General features: G+C 33.9%; 2 protein-coding genes across 3 annotated transcripts; one reads left to right on the top strand and one right to left on the bottom strand.

The window, feature by feature from the left end:
• Positions 1–1,718: 1,718 nt before the first annotated feature.
• LOC108734561 (facilitated trehalose transporter Tret1-2 homolog) lies at positions 1,719–5,593 on the top strand. Its single transcript, XM_018466175.2, has 5 exons — positions 1,719–2,174; positions 2,275–2,352; positions 2,821–2,956; positions 3,261–3,598; positions 4,455–5,593. The coding sequence occupies exons 1-5, from the start codon at positions 2,121–2,123 to the stop codon at positions 5,451–5,453; spliced, it is 1,605 nt and encodes a 534-aa protein (XP_018321677.1). The 5' UTR covers positions 1,719–2,120; the 3' UTR covers positions 5,454–5,593.
• A 20-nt stretch (positions 5,594–5,613) lies between these two features.
• On the bottom strand, positions 5,614–11,340 carry LOC108734560 (probable cation-transporting ATPase 13A3). 2 transcript variants are annotated; one of them, XM_018466174.2, is made up of 18 exons: positions 11,089–11,340; positions 10,219–10,318; positions 10,065–10,156; positions 9,847–10,014; positions 9,715–9,785; positions 9,555–9,631; positions 9,337–9,493; positions 9,076–9,280; positions 8,820–9,018; positions 8,629–8,748; positions 8,391–8,566; positions 8,139–8,339; positions 7,897–8,085; positions 7,684–7,839; positions 7,230–7,626; positions 7,001–7,146; positions 6,713–6,938; positions 5,614–6,650 (listed from the first exon to the last, which is right to left on the bottom strand). In XM_018466174.2, the coding sequence occupies exons 3-18, from the start codon at positions 10,143–10,145 to the stop codon at positions 5,686–5,688; spliced, it is 3,534 nt and encodes a 1,177-aa protein (XP_018321676.1). In that variant the 5' UTR covers positions 10,146–10,156; positions 10,219–10,318; positions 11,089–11,340; the 3' UTR covers positions 5,614–5,685. The 2 variants fall into 2 exon arrangements, with proteins under 2 accessions (XP_018321676.1, XP_018321675.1); XM_018466173.2 differs by lacking the exon at positions 10,219–10,318.
• Between the last annotated feature and the right edge of the window lie 8,280 nt (positions 11,341–19,620).

Raw genomic sequence — 19,620 nt, 5'->3', positions numbered from 1 at the left:
ATAGGTTTTTATTTCACAAATATTTATTTGGCAATAGTAAAAATTGTTATTCCTTATCTGCAGCAATAAAAAGATCATGATTAAAAAACTTGTGTATTATTTTTTAAGAAAATAATCTATAAAATAAATGTTTGGTATTGTTTTACATTTCATATTTTAATATTAAGTTACCTTGGAGCAATATTTATTACAAAATAATGTAAATAAATTTTTATTTTAATTTTAATACGATCAAAAGCAATTTTTGTTTAGTTTAGAGCCTATTTTAATACTATTTAATAAATTGCTTACCAATTTTTGATACTCAGTATAGGCAACCTATTAAAATACGAAATTGATGTGCTATAATGGTTGCATAATTTAAGGTATCAGCAAAAAATCTTTTTAGTTTTTTAAATAAATAATCAATACATTAACATTATAATAAATAACATATTTGTGAGAAAATAGTGTAAGATGTTATATTTATTATTCATTTCATTAATAACAACAAATATGAGAAATTTCATCTGATTCCTGTTAACTATTAGTGTAGAGCTACATTCCCCCAAAAAAAAAGGGAAATTAGTTTTTTTTACATGATTTCTGATATGACTTTAAACAACTTATGTCTATTTAGGCTTATTATAACAATATTTAATTCGTTACCTTCTAATTAACAGTAGTCACTATAGGCAATTCATTACAACAAAATGCCAAGGTGTTATGAAGGTTGCATATGCTTGAACTAAATCCCGCATATAATATTTTAAATAAAATAAAATAATGACTATAGTAATCAGTCAGATTATTTTAATTAATGTATTACGAAGTCTAGGAATGTTTATATAGAAACATGTGATAACTTCTTTGTTGGAGGTGGGCTTGCGTATTAAGAGCGTTAATTTTATTATCTTTTATTGTAATTATTAGTAAATGCGGTTTTGCAATTATTTATATAAATTTACTTTATTTATAACTATATAGTTCTTTCTACTGATATCACACAACGACTTTAAAAGATTTTGGAACAAACAGCTGATTTAATTAAGTGAGAAATTAATTTATCATAAAATAATAGCGACGTTCTTACACTGGGGGTTGAATGTGCAATCTGAAAATTTCTAACTACAAAATTCTTTTCACTGATTTCCTACGATAACTTTAATCCATTCTGGAACATAAGCTAATTTAAAATCAATTTATCTAAAAATAATAGCAGGGTTTTTTATCTGGGGGTTGAAAGTGCAGTTTGGAAATTTCTACCCAGACCTAAAGTTCTTCTCACAGTTGCCCTATAACGACTTTAATACATTCTGGTAGTTTCAGTTTGTTTAGTAAGGGAGAAACTAGTTTTAAATAGAAGGAAAAAGTAATAAAATGAATCGTACGTTTCCAAAATATACAGGGAGTACATCGACGAAAAATATTTCTTAGTATTTACATTTTTATTTATCACTAGAACATTTAAAGTTCTTTGTAATAATAACATTTCTGCAGGTAGATAGGAAAATATGTACTTGGTTGTTTAATAAAAATAAAAAAATATTCGTATGTAATAAATAATAAAGTAATACAAGTCCAAAAATGTGTAATTTCAGTGGTCTGTGAACTTTTTGCCTTACCTGTATATGTACCTATTAAAATTAAACACTCACGTTGTGTTTTTTTGTCTTACGATTAACCCATTCTAAACGCAATTTCTTTATCACATAGATTAAATCGAGACTTATTTATCTGCCAGATTTCAACTTAAAATTAAAGTGCCTTCGCACTTTGCTATCAAACGACTTTGATATTGTAGCAAAACCTTCGCTGCTAATCACCTTGGAGAAGAAAAGAAGAAAGCGGTTCGAATCTAGCAGAATATCAAACTAATTTTTAACCGCGATGTGAACTTTCGACCAGGTTTACACATTTGATGTGATGTGTGATCAGCAAAAGTAGAGATAAAAAGTTCAAGCGAAAGGAGGGAAATCTAGTATATATCCAAGTGACATTTTACAAAAAAGGGTCCAGAAGTTACCCAAATATGTGGTGGTCCTGTTGTGAATTGTAGTTTTTTCTTTTTTTTTTTTTCGTAACGATCCAAGTTTTGAGAAATAATATTGTTCTTAATTCTTAATAAGTGGATTGTTAAAATGGATTTTGAAAACAAACCTTTAGACAATTCGGAAAAGTCTTTCCTTCAACCAGTAAGTGAAGCAAACGGAATAAATACTTAATTATCCTTGGTTTTTTCCTAACAGCTTATATTAATACATTTTTCGTGAATTAAAATAAATTTTCTGTTAGGTTTTAACAGTAAACGCATCATCAAATGGTAATGGAAAATATACAGTTCATACAACAAAGAGATCAGCTACTAAACAGGTGAGATCATACCTAATACATATTGAAATCAGTTTTTTCGAAAGAATGAATTTTATTATGCGTAAAAACAACAGAAACTCATTTAGGTAACTTTTTTAAGTAAAGAATTGATCTGCAAACATTTGAAAGAAATTTATATTTTGTGTGTTTACTTCTAAGTTAAATATTAAGAAAGTTTAAAATTAAATTTTGATGAAGACGCAGCACTACATCGCAAATTATTTACGAAGTCTATCAATTGTTAATAACAATCATGATTCATGAAATGATGTAAGAACAATGTAAAAATTAAATAAGCTCATTAATCATTTCAACAAGAAAATACAAAATTTATATTTTTAATAACTATTTTGTAATGAACTAGAAAAGTAACCATTTCTTTGCATCTTTGTTTAGTTACTTACAATTAGAATGTACCAAAATTTTATAAACAAGCTCATTTTGTATTTTGTTCTTTTTTGATATTAGGTTTTGTTGGGTCTCGTTGCAAATTTCACGTGTGTGGCGCCCAGCATGAGCCTAGGATTTTCAGCTATCGTCCTTCCTTATCTTTTAGCAAAAGATAATCCTTACCAGCTTACCCCCAGTCAAGGCTCTTGGGTTGGTGCGTATTAAAACAATATTACTTTGTTTGAATATGAAAAAAATTCCTTAACGCAGTGGAAACGTTTAAGTAAACATGCAAATATTTTTTGTCTACATTCTATTGTTTGCACGTTTTCTTTAACTGTTTCAAGAAACTTAAATAAAGAGAAAAGTCCACATACAAATAAACAAATATTGTTACTCATAACGAGTTCATTGCATTTTTCTAATATTATAATCTTTCGTCGCACAATTGTAGTAAATAAAACACTACAAACAAATGAAACGGGAAACGTTATTGAGAACAGTTTCAATTTTTTCAGCCAGTGTTGCTTCGATCGCCACCCCCTTGGGCTCATTTTTATCAGGCCCTTTATCAGACAGATTTGGTAGAAAATTGACTTTCATATGCGTTCACATTATTTGCTGTCTGGGATGGTTTGTGATAGCTGCAGCCTACAAAATACCGGATTATCAGTATCCGATACTGATAGTGGGCCGACTAATAACAGGGCTGTCGACAGGGGTGGCTAGCATGCCACCCTCCGTGTACATCGCAGAAATATCCAGCCCCAAACTGCGGGGCATGTTTACAACTTGGAGCAGCATATTTTTCTCGATCGGCGTATTAATCGTTTACTTATTGGGATATCTCAACAAAGTAAGTCCCAAGTTTAAAGAAATAAAGATAACAATTTTGAAATATGTTGTACATTTTTGAAAGTCAACTGAAAGGAGAAAAATACAACAAAAAATTATCGAGAGATACACAATTATTTCAAGTTGTTTGCAGACTAATGTGCAACAAAGAAAATGACGCTAATGTGTTTATTCAAATTAAACGAAAACATGCGATGTATCGTTTAAGAAAAGCGTCAGAAAATTAGCCAATATCACTGTTACGTGTACCTATCAAAATCACGTGGAGCGTAATCAAAAACCCACTAAAAAAACAGCTGATCTCTTAGCTCACACAACACAAAAGTTTTGACCCCACGTCTCGTTTTTCGATTCCATAAACCGATAGTAAGCAAATAAACATATAATTTTTGTGTACGCCCCGTATATTATAAGCTGAAAACATCAAAACTCACTGTCAGTATCCGAATGCTCATTCTAAAACAATAAATTGTGAAATAAAGCGATTTAAAGCGTTATCAAATTTAATTTTGGTTCACTTTATTAACAGTTTTGTTTGACGTCCCTTATCATCAACGATAAAAAGAATAGCGATTTTTTTTAATGTGTGCGTTTCGAAACATTTTCTGATGTAATGGGATGTATTATACAATAAATAAATGCCCGTGCATTCTTTTGTTGATAAGCCAGGTTATAAAAGAGCATCAAGATATGCTTGTGCTATTAGGAAAACTTATGTGTACAATATATTAAAAAGTCTTTCGTCGCTGTTGAAGTTCAATGTCAATAAAAACATATTATTGTTACGCTATACACAGTTAGTTAATAAATATGGTATATAAATAATGTTTCCACATTAAATCTATAACCATTTTCAGGAGGATTGGTTCGTGACCGCAATCATTTCTGGAATAATTCCCCTTGTGGGAATTCTTCTTGTTCACATTTTTATCGTCGAATCTCCCACATGGCTTATATCTGTTGGTGAATGCAACAAAGCAAAGCAAAGCATGTGCCACTTGTACTCTACCAAAATCTGTACCCCTCCCATCCAGCAAGAGATCAATACCATCATCACTTCCAGGCAAAAGATTCAAGCAGCTATAGAAGCCAAATACTCCCATCTCGAGAACCCATCGAGAACAGCCATATTCTTTTCAAATCTAAAGTATTTCACTGGACCAACATGTCTCAAACCGTTCATCTTAATGCTGGGGTTCTTCTTCTTTCAGCAGTTTTCTGGTACTTTCGTAATTATCTTTTACGCGGTCAGCATCATTCAGGAAGCGGGTGTTTTGATGGATGCTTTCATCGCTGCCGTCATAATAGCTTTTACACGACTTGTAGCGGCCGTTTTGGTCGGATTTGTCAGTAAAAGTTACGGCAGAAGGCCACCAACGATAATATCCGGGTCCGGTATGACCATCTCCATGCTCCTGCTTGGAAGTTACGTTTTGGCCAAGTCCCAAGACCTGCTCAGTGACGCTGTTATATCGAAATTTAACTTCTGGCTTCCCATGACCCTTCTAACAGTCTACATCTTCACGAGCACCTTGGGATTCTATGCGATACCGTTCGCAATGACAGCCGAACTGTTTCCGGCGAAAGCTAGGGGCATGGCTTCGGGGTTGTTGACGTGCGTCGCGTATACATTCAACTTTATAACTGTGAAATTTTTTCCGAACATGGTGAAAACGATGGGATCTTATGGGGTTTTCTTCCTCTTTGGAGCCTTCTCGCTGGCTGGTACGATTTTTGTGGTCCTTTGTCTGCCAGAAACGAAAGGGAAAACGCTGGAAGAGATTGAAGAATATTTTGGAAAGAAGAAGACAAAACAAGCGACCGAAAAGTCCCTTATGATCAATCACGATCCATAATGTATTATTATATATGTATATGTATGTAACGTGTAGCAAAAGTCATTGCCACACTAGAGATGTGTTTATTTCAGACTCGCATCCGTGTAAATAACTGTGATATTTATTATTTTAACATCCATAAACAAAATTACGAATTTGTCTAATTTTATTTAATTTACCTTACCTACTGTACAAAATTAATTAATTCACAACACAGATAATATTTAATGTCGTAGGAATAATAAAATAATCAAGCATCGTCAACGAAGCCTCTATTGGAACATCCACCAAGCGATTTAATATTTTTTTCGTCTATAGCCTTCTTCGGTTTGAAATATATATTTGTTTTAACCCCCTGAAAACTCCCAAGCCGCCGGAAACGCGGCAAAATCTTTTTGCTGATCAAAATCTCTACGCACAGATTTTCGGCTATCAGAGCGGTTACTAAATGTGCTAAAGAAATTGCCAATATTGTGATTCTGCCGTTGTACAGGGGCGGAATTATCAGTTCAAACTCCTGAGCCAGCCGATCTGCAGGAAACAATGTTATATAGGAACAAACCAGAGTGCTCATGACAATGCTCATCATAAACAATTTGTTAGTATACAGCGGTTCTCTGTACGGCTTCCCTTTGGAAAAAACTACGGCAATGATTATGTACTGAAAAGTGGACACACAAAATACCGCGTAATTTTCAAATCCGCTGAAAAAGTGTGGCGTCTCCGGATCGAACTCGAAAGGCGTGAACCAGTCGAATTCCTGGATAATAAGAAACGCCGCAGTCTGAAAAATTGCAATGAGAAGAATTTGTAGAATAATGGACATGAGAGGTGTGAAACCCAAGAGGGAAGATTTAGGAGGAGTCTTGCACAGAGGTCCTTTGTAAGCTCTGGTCTTCCCGAAAACAGAGGCAAACTGCAAGCCCAAGAAAACGTCAATGAAAAGAAACTGTAACGAAGTCAAATTGGAGTCGACACCGTACAAAATTATTACTGAAGTAAACTCTGCAAGACTGTAGCACACCATAAACTTGAAGACACCGAAACTAGTGACCAAAGCAGCTCTTCCTTCTCTAATGATGTGGACCACGCAGGATATGTTGGTTTCTTTGGAGGTAAAAGGAGATGCGACGCTGGATTCCTCTTCCGAAAGTGATATTCCCACGTGGGCGGCTTTAAGAGCACCGACATCATTTGCACCGTCTCCACACATCCCTGAAGAGACAACGGACGAATTGGGATCGGGCAAATCCCACTATGTAAATGAAGACACTTACCAACATAATATCCGTACATTTTTAACTCCTGTACCAGCTGCTGTTTTTGATCGCTTGTCATCCTGGCAAAAACGACCCCGCTCACGACTATGGATTCCATTTCCTGAGGAAAATATTTTCGAATCAAAGCCCATGTACTTCCGGTCATCGAGTAGCAATAATTCTTGCGAGATTTCCCTGACTCCGGATCGTCATTTTCCACCACAATACTGTCCATGACATCGACCTGCAGAACGAACATTAATGCTGAGTTTTTCTGGAAACTAAAACTTTTTATCAAATGCCTACGTCGTTTTTAAAACCTGCGTCGTTGTAAATAATTTTGTATTCGTCCGTCTCTTTCAGGTGGATGACACTAACGTCAATAACTCGTTGGCTCTGTTCTATTATACCACATTCCCGGGCAACACTAAGGGCTGTAAGAATATTGTCCCCTACAAAATGACTGTACTCAATTTGTATTGTAGTTCTCAAAAAAGAAAAACGAACAAAAGTAAAAATGTTACCATGTAGATACCTGTAATCATAATTGTTTTAAAATCAGCATCTTTGAGAACTTCAATTATTTCCTTTGTTTCCGATTTTAAACGATTCTCGAAAATAACGAAGCCAATAAAATCGAGATTTGTTTCTACATCTTCTCTGTTAAGTTCTGATGGGTCGTTTAGGTCCAGATCGTCCATTATCTTCATTGCCATAGCGATCACTCTGTACCCTTTTTGAGTATAAGAAGCTAATTTGTCATGGGAATCTTTCGGGACAGTTTCTGGTCGGCAAAGGGAGATTATTTTTTCTGGAGCGCCCTTAGAATAAAGTGTATGATTCCTGTGACTCTTTTCCTTCACTATTACGCTCATCATTTGGAGTTTCGACGAGAAATGGAACTGATGAACGATCTCGATCTCTTTCGGACACTACGAAAAGTTCAGGTTTTTCTTTTTTGAAAATTAATTTCGGAAACTGATACTCACCTCCCAAGTAAGGTTTTTGTTACTGGCCAAACTAATGCTGCTCACTCTCCTGTGCAGCTGAGGAGGCTTGGCCACGGGATGGACAGTGGCTACATCACTGTATTGACTTTGGGCATGGTCCTTTTCGTATAAAGTCCACCCGCTTGATTCGAACATCTTCGGAATAAACCTGTGTTAAAAATAATATGATTTCGTTCGCGAAAAGAAACGTACCTTTACATCTAGAGGGTCGCCACTGATTTCGCCATTTATAATTGACAAAGAATGACAAGAAACCATCCCTTTGATGAGTTCTTCGTCTTTAGGAATCGACCTGACGTCCTTTATGGCGTCTTGCAGGGATCCGTTATCAGAAATCACGACTCCGAACATGTCCAAACCATCTTCTGTTAAGGTTCCTGTCTAAAACAGTATGGATTGTTATTGGCGAAAAGAAATTTTGTTGGATTGGATACCTTATCAAAACAAATACAGTTTAGGGACCCTGATACGTTGATGTCACTGGAATTTGTGCAGTAGATGTTTTGTTTTTTGAGACGAAAAAGTGCATAGAGTTTTCCTACGGTCATGGCAGCCGGTAAGGCTGGCGGTATGACAATAGTTATGATGTCCAGAGCCTTTACAGCGATGTCTGCTCCGGAAATTCCTCTGTAACTCTTAAAAAACACGTCAATATTGTTATGTATAAGGTTCTAAGATCTGAATACCTTTGAGACAATTGTGTAAATGAATCCTACGAGTGCAATGAAAGCTAAAACTCCAATGAACTTGTAGCTGTCCTGGTCGAATTTGAAATCTGTTGGGGGTGGGTACAGGATTGTTCTGACAAGTTGTCCTTTAGTGGTTTGAAATCCTGTCCTCAGCACGATGGCGAATATCTTATCTGGAAAGGAACAAGTGCGGGTTTAGGCTTAACTGGACTAAAGAAAGGTGGAACTGACTCACTTCGACTTCTGGTTTGAATGATTTTAGTACCGGAGAATAAAGTGTGTGGTGCGTCGTCCCTTATGTTGTAGCATTTCGTGTCCTTTGGAACTGGTGTTTTCGTTATTGGTACGGATTCTCCTGATTAGGTAGAACAGAGGAAGGCGTAGATTAAATTATTGCTCGAAAGTAAATAGGAATTCCGTGCGTACCTGTTAGCATACTTTCGTTGACGACACAGTTCCCGTTCAGCAAAATCGCATCGCAGTGGAGAATTCCTCCTTGTTCTGGAATGACTAGAACGTCTCCTGGAACCAACAGGTTGGACTGTATCTCTTCCAAAGAGCCGTTGGCTCGACGAACTGTTACTCGATCTGTAGAGTGTACAGTTTTTCGAAGACTGTTTTGATTCTTGGAGGTAAAGAGAATTAGTGGAATCAAGATTTAGACAGCGTAGAAGAAACTCACTTTTTTCGATTCAATCACAGATGACGTTATACCAACCGCTGACATAATAACTATGGCAATTGTGTAATAATAATAAGATTCTGCAAACCAAATGATCAAACTGAAAATTTGGAAGATGTAGAATGGCGTTAGTATTTCTCGTAATATGAGAGAGATCACAGATTGAGTAGGAATCGATATTTCATTTTTATCATAAATAATCCTCCTGCAAAAAACATATTTTATAGAGTGCTTTTGTAAGTACGATATGCCTATGTCTACCTAAATATTTGTTCTTCTTCAGAAAATCCTTTGAAGTTGTAGTATTCGCAGTGTTTGATCCCGCTATCGTACCCATGCAGATTGATGAACTTCCCTTCGTCAGAATCCCATATGTAGCATAACTTCTTATGCCAAACTACTTTAATTTCATCGTATTCTGAAAAGCAAAACCCTTTTTCGTTAAAAGCTTTAACATTTGACTTAATTAAGTACTTTACCTTTCTCCAAACCACCGCCCAAATGTATTCTAATTTTTTGGGTTCCTTCGCTAGATTTTTTTAAATTATCACCGTGACTGTCATAAAAAAATCATCATTAGGTACATATATATATATATAGATAAAAGAAGCTATCTCATAATAAATTCATAAACAATACCTGCTACTGCTTGCAGTCAAAACTCTTATGTTTTCTACTGTGAACGTTTTGAAAACCTTTTGGTAAATGTCCTGAAATATCGCATGAATGAATTATTATTAGCATTTTTGTATGTTGAAAAATTATACTAACAACTAAAAGTAACTTTTCGGCCTCGTCAAGAAAGCATCTTTTGTGGGTACAGACCAGTTTCATTTTTGGATACCAGTAAAAGAAAAGATTGAGAAATCCCAACGTTAACACACAAAACAACCATAGCATATAGCACTTTAGCTGGTCCTTTTTGAACCCCAAAAATTCCTAAAAATTGTCCCATCAGTAAAACTTCTTTACCGGAGCTAAAAACTTACCAATTCTTCATCTTCGAAAAGAGTTATCAATTGTTTCCTAAGTCGAATTCGTTTCTGTCTTAAACGACTGTTGAACTCCATTTTGTGTTCATCTAAAAATTGAAAACATTACGTAGTTAGTAAAGATGGAAATTGCACATAAGAGAAATGATACCTAAATGGACAATTTTTCATTGTTAGCTTGGGGTTCTGACGATAGAATAATTGATAAGAATCATGTTACGCAATCAACCACTGTTAAGTGTAATTACCACCTATAAAACAATCGTGTCAAGAGACAAGGTCATCTAATTGCGAAAATCACTCTGAACGAAAAAGTCGCAAAAAGTACCAGTAAAAATATAATAATAATAATTTCGTTATGGGTACTTATTTTTGTATGGTTTATCTAAATAATTACAATATACAAAACAAATTAAAATGCAATACTAAGTAGTAAAAATGGTGTAATTAATTCCGAAACAGTTATTAGAGTACGTAATTTCCAATATGTACAAGAAAAGTCAATAACAAAGTGTTTTTCTTTATCTATTCGGCTATTTAAAATATGTACGACTACTATACTGGTAATTAAATAGAATCGTCGTTTGAATTTGCAGAAAACGTTGTTGATAAAGATAAATGCTTTACTTTGGCTATCAGTGATGAACTTGTGGTGAACCTTCGTAGAAAAATAATAAACTTAAACCTTATTCTAAATTTGATATAAATTAATATTAAACGTCTGTAAATATTGGCATCCACCAAGGCAATCTCGGAAAATAAGTCTTTGCGAAATCTGACAAAAACTAATTATTCAAATTCAAATGGAAAACTAATAATTGATCTTTTTATTATCGTAGTAATAAAATATACACCCAATAAATAGAGAAATTGGAATTCCTAAAATTTATTAATCGTTTCGTACACAACACACCATTTTAAATATAAATATTTTAACAATGTTATATAATAACAACAGTCACATGTTATTAAACAACAACGAACAAATGTAACAAAACAAATTGTTTAATAAAATACTCACCCAATTTTGAAACCATACTTTCTTTCGAATATGCAGGCGTTCACGTTCGAAGAAAGTTAATTTGGATAGCTACCTATTAAGAAACTATCTACCTGAGTAACTTAATAATAATAACTGTCACAACATTATACCGATTCTAATTAATATTCCTGACTAATTATCGGCTCGTTATTTGTGTATGTTTCTGAATGTGGGGACATTACGTACGAAGTGAACCAAGTTTTGATTTACACTGTGGAGACTACAGTGAATAATATCGTATACTAACGCGTGCACATAAAAAATTATCATACTTGTATTATTTGGTATTACATGTGTTCGTCTACAATTATTACTAAAGAATATGGTTTCTCGTTTTTCTTTGTCAAAAAGTTTCTTGGGTGTTTTATGATTTCAAGCGATTTTTATTTTCAATTGTTTTTTAATGATTCACGAAAAATTGGAGGTTTTATTGCTATTGTCCATTAAACTACACATTCATGGTTCGCAGTCGATAAATCTTCTCCAAGTTGAGTTTGAAGACTTAATTAGAAGCCAAATTAAATTGTAGGTACAACTAAAAATCTATCTATAAATAGTGAAAGGTTTAAAAACAACCGCAACCAAGACTGTACTGATAAATTCATTTTAGAAACTTCTTTGATAAATAAAATTGTCTTGTCTCCGTTTTGCCTCATAAGGTTCTACCAGCATATTAAGATGTAATTTTTTTATTGACTGCTTTTTGAATTTAATCGTAACAACAGAAAATGCAAATTCATCAGGCAGTAATTTTTCCTTGATGTTGAAATATTTTCTGAAAATGTCCAGGCTGAATAGGGAAAGGAAACAGAATCGGAGAATCCGGAACTCCTAAAGAAACCGGAAGCCCGCAGTGGCTGTCTTTGTGGGTGTCCCAACTTCTTTGCGAACGGAATTAACTAAAAGTCTTATCTAACAGTTTGTTTTGTTATGTTTTAATTTCATTTTGTTTCACTCAGTTAGATACGTCAGAAACAAACCAAAAGACTTTTCAAGAAACAAAAGAATTGGAGAATAAAGGAAGAAACCAACATTTCACTTTTGGGTTTTGTTGTTTCTGAATGAGTTACGGTGTTTTTGGAACTTAAAATTAGATAAAGTTATGGGAACGACGTAACGTAGAAAAATTTAATGTTAGTGCAGAATATGAAAGTAAATTCAGCTATCGACTCGGTTCGTTTGAACTTTATGTGCCATAATTCAAAACTATTACGAACAAACATTAAATAAAGGTAGAGATGATATATAACAAATGAATAGCAGGTAAACTGCACAATTAATAATAGAGCGAAAGTTCCTATGTTATACGATAAAAGTTGTTCTTCTTTTAAGTAAATTGATACTGACACTGGCATATCATTTTTTTTAATAGGTTTTATTTGCTATTGCAAAATCACCCTGTAGAAAGCTTATTATACGAAGTAGTACGAGTTAACACGTACCTAATACAAATGCAAACTACATGTGAAATCATCAGAAGCACGTGTAAGCTTTATTATCCCATTTTCTTTTATTTCCCGCCCTTAACGGAAGGAGTAAAATATGGTTTACGACGTTTCTATTAGTTTCCTTTCATCTTACAGTTTCGTCTGCTTTTGCAAAGGAAACAACAAAATAAAAAGTTTTGCTTTTGTTTTTCTATTGCAATATACAGAAATACACAGTAATACATTTAAGAAAAAGAAAGGTGACGGAACTTATTTATATACTTTTCGATTCAGTCTGAAAGTTGTAATGTCTCTTTAATTGGAAAACTTTTCAAATGTTTCCGTTTCAACGTTTACATTTACCGAACACCGAACACACAATAACTTTCAGTTTTAAAAGGAAATGTTGGTTGATAAGAGATAAAATGGAAAGTAAAATAAAAGAAATTAGTTTCTCTTACACACAGTAATATACACAAGTAAGTAGAAGTGCTATTGTTCCCACGCGAGAAATGAAACACAAAAGAAGGAAAAACAATTTCCATCTTCTTGATATGCAACACTTTAGTCAGTGGATTCGACGATAGACGTTCAACTGTTTTTTTTTTCTTCTTCTTTCTTCAAGTTGTTAAGCAAAAGAAAAACGTTAAATTGCAATAAAGTTGTGAGAGCCCTTATACGTATGTTAATGTTGTTGCGCCGTAAATCCCGATGTGCTCCATCTCATCGACACTAACGTCGTACCATAGTCGTTACCCTAGACATTCGTAATACAACAACGAATAGCGCTATTTGCTAATACATTTATAGATCCACAAAATCGGAAAAATAGGAGCAAGGTCGTCTCTTGTTCCAAACAAACACTAAAATCTTCTTCCTTCGCCTTCTGGGATCCAACGGGCGCTGCAGGCAGGACAGACGGCGCCTGGGAGTGACGTCACCCGATGCAGATAATTCGTACTTTCGAAAACCAAAAATGGCAATTTATGCCAACATTTTTCATTTTAAATCCTATACCTGCTTACCACACCTCCAGTGCTTTTTTTTGTTTTCATAAAATAATTCTAATTTAGCACTTAAATTAATTATTACGTTTTCGCTTCACGTTTTTGTCCAGCTCCTGTGGGTTTGACGTTGATGTAGAGACTGAGTGTACTTAAAAAAGGGGTGGAATTAACGTAAAAGTTGTGACATTTAGCAGACGACCGAAAGCTCGCTATCGGAGACCGTCCACGCTGAGACTTGGACATATTTATTTGTTCTCATACGGAAAGTTGTCACCGTCGTCGGTGTTATCCCAGATTTATTGGGTTTTTCCTCCAGGACGTGTATAACGCCCACGAAGAAACCATTGCGAAACGCCGTTTTCTCTGTCGCGAACTACTAAGGAATCAGCGAAATTATGTGAGCTACAATTCATAAATTATTGTGCCAAGAACAATAAACAGACAGCAATGACTTGTAGGTATTATGCACCCACTTAGGTCAGGATTCAAGAGATTTGTTGATTAATTCCTGACACATTTCCATCCATACCATATCTATATACTCTTTTCATATCTTTAATTCTAAATCTCCAAAGTCTCTCTTTCATCATTTCCAAACGGAAAAATCCTCTGGAATTGCATCACAACTCCTCGGCTTTATCTATCTTTAGGAATACACATCTTAGTCTTCTTAGGCTCTTGATGGACTATAACCATATCATTTGATGTATAAATCCGAAGATCCTCAATATAGCTTGAACTAAATCGATGAATTTTTGACTTCTTTGCCAATGTAATGTTTTCTTGTGATAACTGACATTATTTTGACGGGTGCTCTTAGTCTTGGATTTTAACTAGGCTTTAACGAGATTGCTGGGCTTTCTTAGTTTTGGTTAATGGAGTCTTAATGAAGTGTTGTTTGATTCTATGTATAGATTTGTTCTTTTGATATCTTTATTTCACGATAACTCATTGTAATCCGCAGGCTCCTTCTCATAATTTCAATACAGATTGCTCTAATTGTTTGTTTTCCTTTTGATTGATGGTTCAGTAAGACTTCATTAAAGATATTCTATTAATTGAGTTATTGATTTAAAACACAGAATTAGGACTCCCTTTGTCTTTTTCAACTTGCTTAAAAAGAACCAGACGATTAGTGGCGATCCCCGGTGATGATCGTCGATAGATTTGTCGATAATTTGGAGACGTTTTTGTTTGCGATTACGATGTAAACAAACGATCTGTCGCGTTTAGAAATCGTGACAGAACGGCCATTTGGAGTCTTATCACAAAGCTTAGGTAATAAATGATCCTGTAGGTGGCTGACTGAATAGGAAAGTTCCAACTATGTAGGTGATGATAAGGGAATCCCGGAGACGTCCTTTTCTTTCCCGTTCTGCTCATGGCATCGCCAAGATGTTTTATTATAGAAGTAATTATCGCGGATAATGTTGCAGAACCGAAAGCTCGTTCGTTCTCGTTATTTATAACTGTCCGTTATTATTGTTTCTGAATATTTTGAAATTATGTGCTTCATAAAGCAGATAATTGAGGGAAATGTAGACCAAGATCATCCATTAAATGCCCGAGGTCGCATCACACATCATTTACGACGTACAAAGTAGAAAAACGTTACAATTTGTAAAAACAAAGGAGGTTTCTCTTCATTTTTTTGGAAAGAACTTTAGAAACTGTTATGGGCTAAATTTGATTTGTTAATGTGTGCTGGAGGCATCCAAGAAGTTGAAAATTTAACAAAATATTCAGCCGTGTGATGAAAAGTTTGCTGGAGATTATAAGCTGGCAATTATAACCGCGTTTCACCCTACGGCAATTTACCCCCTGGCGAAATCATAACAGACACCAGAAGATTTGGCTGAATTAACAGCTAATCCCCCCGGTATCACCAACTTCAGCAGGAAAAATTAAATCTGTGAGGCCAAATGTGAACGTTTGCTTGGCAACAAAATTTGATTATACTTAAGTCATACAATTAATAAGTAAATTAAATGACTTCGTTTAGAAATATTACGATTCTAAAATTTGTAGCAATACATAATAACGTTATCGCGCGTGCATATTTTTATGGTGTTATATTCATCAAAATTGCTTTTGTTTAACGTCTTCACATTGTGCTGGAAATTTATGGGGTCTTTAGTTACGCTAGACGTGATCAAATTGCAAGAAGCAGTCCTGGCTGTACTTTAAGGAATAATTGCTACCACACCATTACATTACACACTTATCATGTACGTAGGTAACCCGATTTTGCAAGCAACTGCTACTGAGGATTTGTTAAAACTAAAGAGACAAACAAGACAACGGTGTATATAACAATAGAATTCAAATGTTTTTGCTTGCATTGTAACACTTGAGCATCATACTTATACGATGAACGCTCTAGAACTAAAGAGACAAAAAGACACCATTGCTGTTAGACATGACCGACTTAGTTACGTTAAATGTTGTAATCAATTTTGCCTATTAAGGCCTTTTAAATATAGAAAATCCATTTAATTATTTGGACAAATAGACTTTCACATCAACTTTCGAGAAAACGAAATTGCTTGTTTAACAATTGAAACGTACAATGAGCTTTCTATAAACGACGAGACAAAAAGACACCATTACTGTTGACACCACCTACCTAACCGTGCTAAATATTATAATCACTTTAGTCCTTTAAGGAGTGTTAAGTATGAAAGGACCATTGGCTTATTTTGGAAAATAAAGAGTACGTATAAAATTTCAATGACGTTTGGTCTTGTCAACGGTGATTTATATGGAATAGGATCGATCTTAATCTATTGTAGCGGTTGAGCTTAAGTGGTTTTTTCTTCACTCCGTTGAAAAAGCATTAATCTTGTTACAGGGGTCGAAAAAGTTTGTTCTGTTTCAACAAGTATTTTTCAAATCGGAACAAATAAAGTGAAATGGTGTTTGTTTTCTCGTTGAATCATCTCGAATTCTTCGCTAACTTACCCCTTAGGTTTTCACCCCAAGTTTTTTTAAGTTGGCTCATAAAAGAACAAAGGGGCACACGCTGCGAGTTATACATGTAAATCGCGTGTAGGAAGTTGATGAATATATTTGACGTATTGTAATAATTTGACGACGAATTGTAAATATCTTCAGTTTCTAGAAACAAAAAAAAATTGAATTGTTCAACAGATATAAAAATACCTAATTAATAAAGGAAAGGTGGTTCTTGATCTAAATTGTTCTTTTTTTTTTTATTTCTTCTTCTATAGAGATTTTTCACTTGCTTGTCTCAAATTTCAAACGGATTTATTCATATAATGCCTAAGACAAACACTTACATCACAAATAGCTATGCAAACAAAAGCAAAAACGAAAATAAATAAATAAATAGTTCCTTTCACCTAACGATAAGTTACATAGAGCTACCTAAAAAAAGAAGCAACGAGCGGAGAAATTTTTTGAACCATCGCCATTGATTGCAGAGATAGAGTTGAAAATCTGCTAGGTTTATAAAATTTTTAATTGTTTTTGACACCCAACAAATGATACAAATTGTTTGAGAGTAGGTACAGGTAGGTACCTGCTGTAGAATTCATTAAAAACTTTTATAATGGCACAACAGATAAACCTAAACTTTCTAAAATTTATTATTATTCATGTACTTGAATAAATAATTGAGAAACTAATTATCATAAAAATACTACAATAGGTACGTTTTTATTTACTGTGTAAAAAATTACAATGAGTAAGTATAAGGATAGGTAGAGAGTGAGAGATTTTTATTCAATTTTTTATTGACTGACAAAATGCCAAATGGGTACAATGTCGCTTTTGTTCCAAAAAATGAAAAGAAGATGGATCTAGCGCAGAGTTACTACATGCAAGTTTATTGTTTAGAAAAAGCTTATATGAAGGAAGTTATGATGAATGTAGAATGAGTCCGAGCACCTATATGTTTCTTGTTTCTGCGAAATTCGGGGTTATTTGCCGATGATAAAACGGTTTTTACGTCTCTTTATATGTTTGTTCCAATTGGAAATTTTTACTGTCATGACCATACTGGAAATTTTATAGAGTTATGACGTTACGAAGGGTCATGATTTTAAAAATTACAATGTATGTAAATATACTCAATATTTTATTGTTCGTGTCATAATTAATAACTGTTTTATTTTCGCTACCCCTTTGCGTACTTCATTACGTCCACCTTCTTTTGTTTTCTGATTTGTTTGGCTTTTGCTTGGGTCCATTACGGTCCACGGATCATAATCTAATATCTTTTCTTATTTTTCATAAAGTGCTACACTGTTCTAGTTTTGACAGTGATGAATCATACAAGAGCTGAAGAAACAAGCGAAAATATTAAACGGTTTGTTTCCACACACAAAAGTTACGTTACCGGTCTATTTATTTTCGAATCGGCAGAATGATAAACGATAAAACTTTCAAAAAATGCGCAGAATTATTTAAGATAGAGCAAAGAGATATGTATATTATAGAATCGAAAAAACTATGTTCCAAATACAAAGATGCTGTGTAGTGGCAGTTTTATTGGACCATGATAATTTAATGTTAGGAATGATAAGAAGTTAAAAAATAACACCTACGCTTCGAAATAGAGAGAAAGCTCGCGCGCGTATTCTGATTGGGGTTGTAACCGCCCCCTGTGGGTGCTGTCGCCCTTATAAAGGCCCTTTTGGCGCGACTTTGGCTAGTATTACGTTCAAATCAGCACAAGATAACAAGTAGCCAAAAACTATTCTCCCGATAATCAGTTTCTCCAATTTCGTTCGCCTATTTTTCTCGCATTCATTCAAATATAACGTAAGTAAAATTATAACAAGAAAACACTCTTTTTTACTTCTCATAGCTTTGTTGCATTGTTTTTTTTTTTAACAGTTTAACAAATTTATTAAGCAAAATACAGGCTTGACTCAGCATTGCCTACAATATAAGATCATACCATCTTTTGTTGAATTTCCTTTTTAATTTTTTTTTGAGAAGTAAACGCCTTGTTACATTATTTTCTACAAATTTAAATTTTTATAAACGGATTCCATTAAGTTAATTTGTTTTCAATATCAAACAGGTTAAATTAGTTATTGCGTTACTCAATTTTCATTATTAGGTACGTGTTTTCTTTGATGTGGTGTCGGAAAAGACACAAAGAGAATGTAATTCAATAATTAAAGGGAAATCAATTTACTCGATTGAATTTAAATAATAGAACAAGGAGGGTAGATTTCTAACACATTTTCACGTTTTAATCAACATATGGCTTCTATACCTTCCCTGTTGGATATTTTATTTATTTACCGCCCTAAATAACTTCTCAAAAACGACCCGAAAGTGTTCCATTTTCCATTTTTAGCGGAATCGCGAATTAATAAATCAATTAGTAAACTCTTCTAAGTAGCATCGGGCCAAGACGAAAATAGAAAGCTTAAGTTAAACTTGTTGATGTTACAAATTAAAATTGTAATTGTTTTAATAGCTTCACTTCAAGAATAATGATTATAAGATTAATTAGAACTTGAAATTGAATTACTTTCAAACAGTGCCTACTTAGTTAACTTTTGATCACTTTGCTAAACTGAAAATTAATCTTTGTATACATTGCAAATTGCTTCAGATGTCACCAAAGCTAGCAGTTCTTATTCTTTCCACAATTTTTGTTGTATTTTTGCTGGAAAACAATTTGGTAACTGCAAGATATCTCCCAACACGTTCTAACACCGATCGACTAGACAAACTACGGGAATTATTGAAGGAAGTAAGTTCTATATTCTATAAAATATATTCATATTTCAGTCACACAAAGATTAATAGGTACTTTTTTGAAAAAAGGACTACAGTCAAAATTGTCTCTTGTGAGCTTTTAGAGCTTTTATATTGTTGCTTTCTCTCTTCAATTTAATTAATCACGAAGGACATTAGGGGTTTTGGGATTTACGTTTATAGCACGTTTATTAAATTAAAGGGGTAAACTTAACTAAACAATATCTTAAATATTGCCCACGTCTTCAGAAAGAGAAGGGGTTGAGTGTGTTACATACGAAGTTTAAGCTTTAACTTTGGGATTGAAATTAATTGGTTTTGTAGATCATTATGCGTAT

This window comes from Agrilus planipennis, unplaced genomic scaffold (genome assembly GCF_000699045.2).
Source record: "Agrilus planipennis isolate EAB-ADULT unplaced genomic scaffold, Apla_2.0 scaffold62, whole genome shotgun sequence".
Taxonomy (NCBI): Eukaryota; Metazoa; Arthropoda; class Insecta; order Coleoptera; family Buprestidae; genus Agrilus; species Agrilus planipennis.
Note: the sequence above shows the minus strand (reverse complement) of the source record. Positions and strands in the feature narration are given on the sequence as shown.

Bases quoted from the DNA above. Each gene is read 5' to 3' on its own strand.
- LOC108734561 (XM_018466175.2), top strand. From the start codon at position 2,121: ATGGATTTTGAAAACAAACCTTTAGACAATTCGGAAAAGTCTTTCCTT. The intron at 2,175-2,274 runs GTAAGTGAAGCA...ATTTTCTGTTAG, and splicing joins AAAAGTCTTTCCTTCAACCA to GTTTTAACAGTAAACGCATC. The intron at 2,353-2,820 runs GTGAGATCATAC...TTTTGATATTAG, and splicing joins AGAGATCAGCTACTAAACAG to GTTTTGTTGGGTCTCGTTGC.
- LOC108734560 (XM_018466173.2), bottom strand. The intron at 9,019-9,075 runs GTGAGTTTCTTC...TTTACCTCCAAG, and splicing joins CTGTGATTGAATCGAAAAAA to AATCAAAACAGTCTTCGAAA. The intron at 8,749-8,819 runs GTACGCACGGAA...CTACCTAATCAG, and splicing joins CAACGAAAGTATGCTAACAG to GAGAATCCGTACCAATAACG.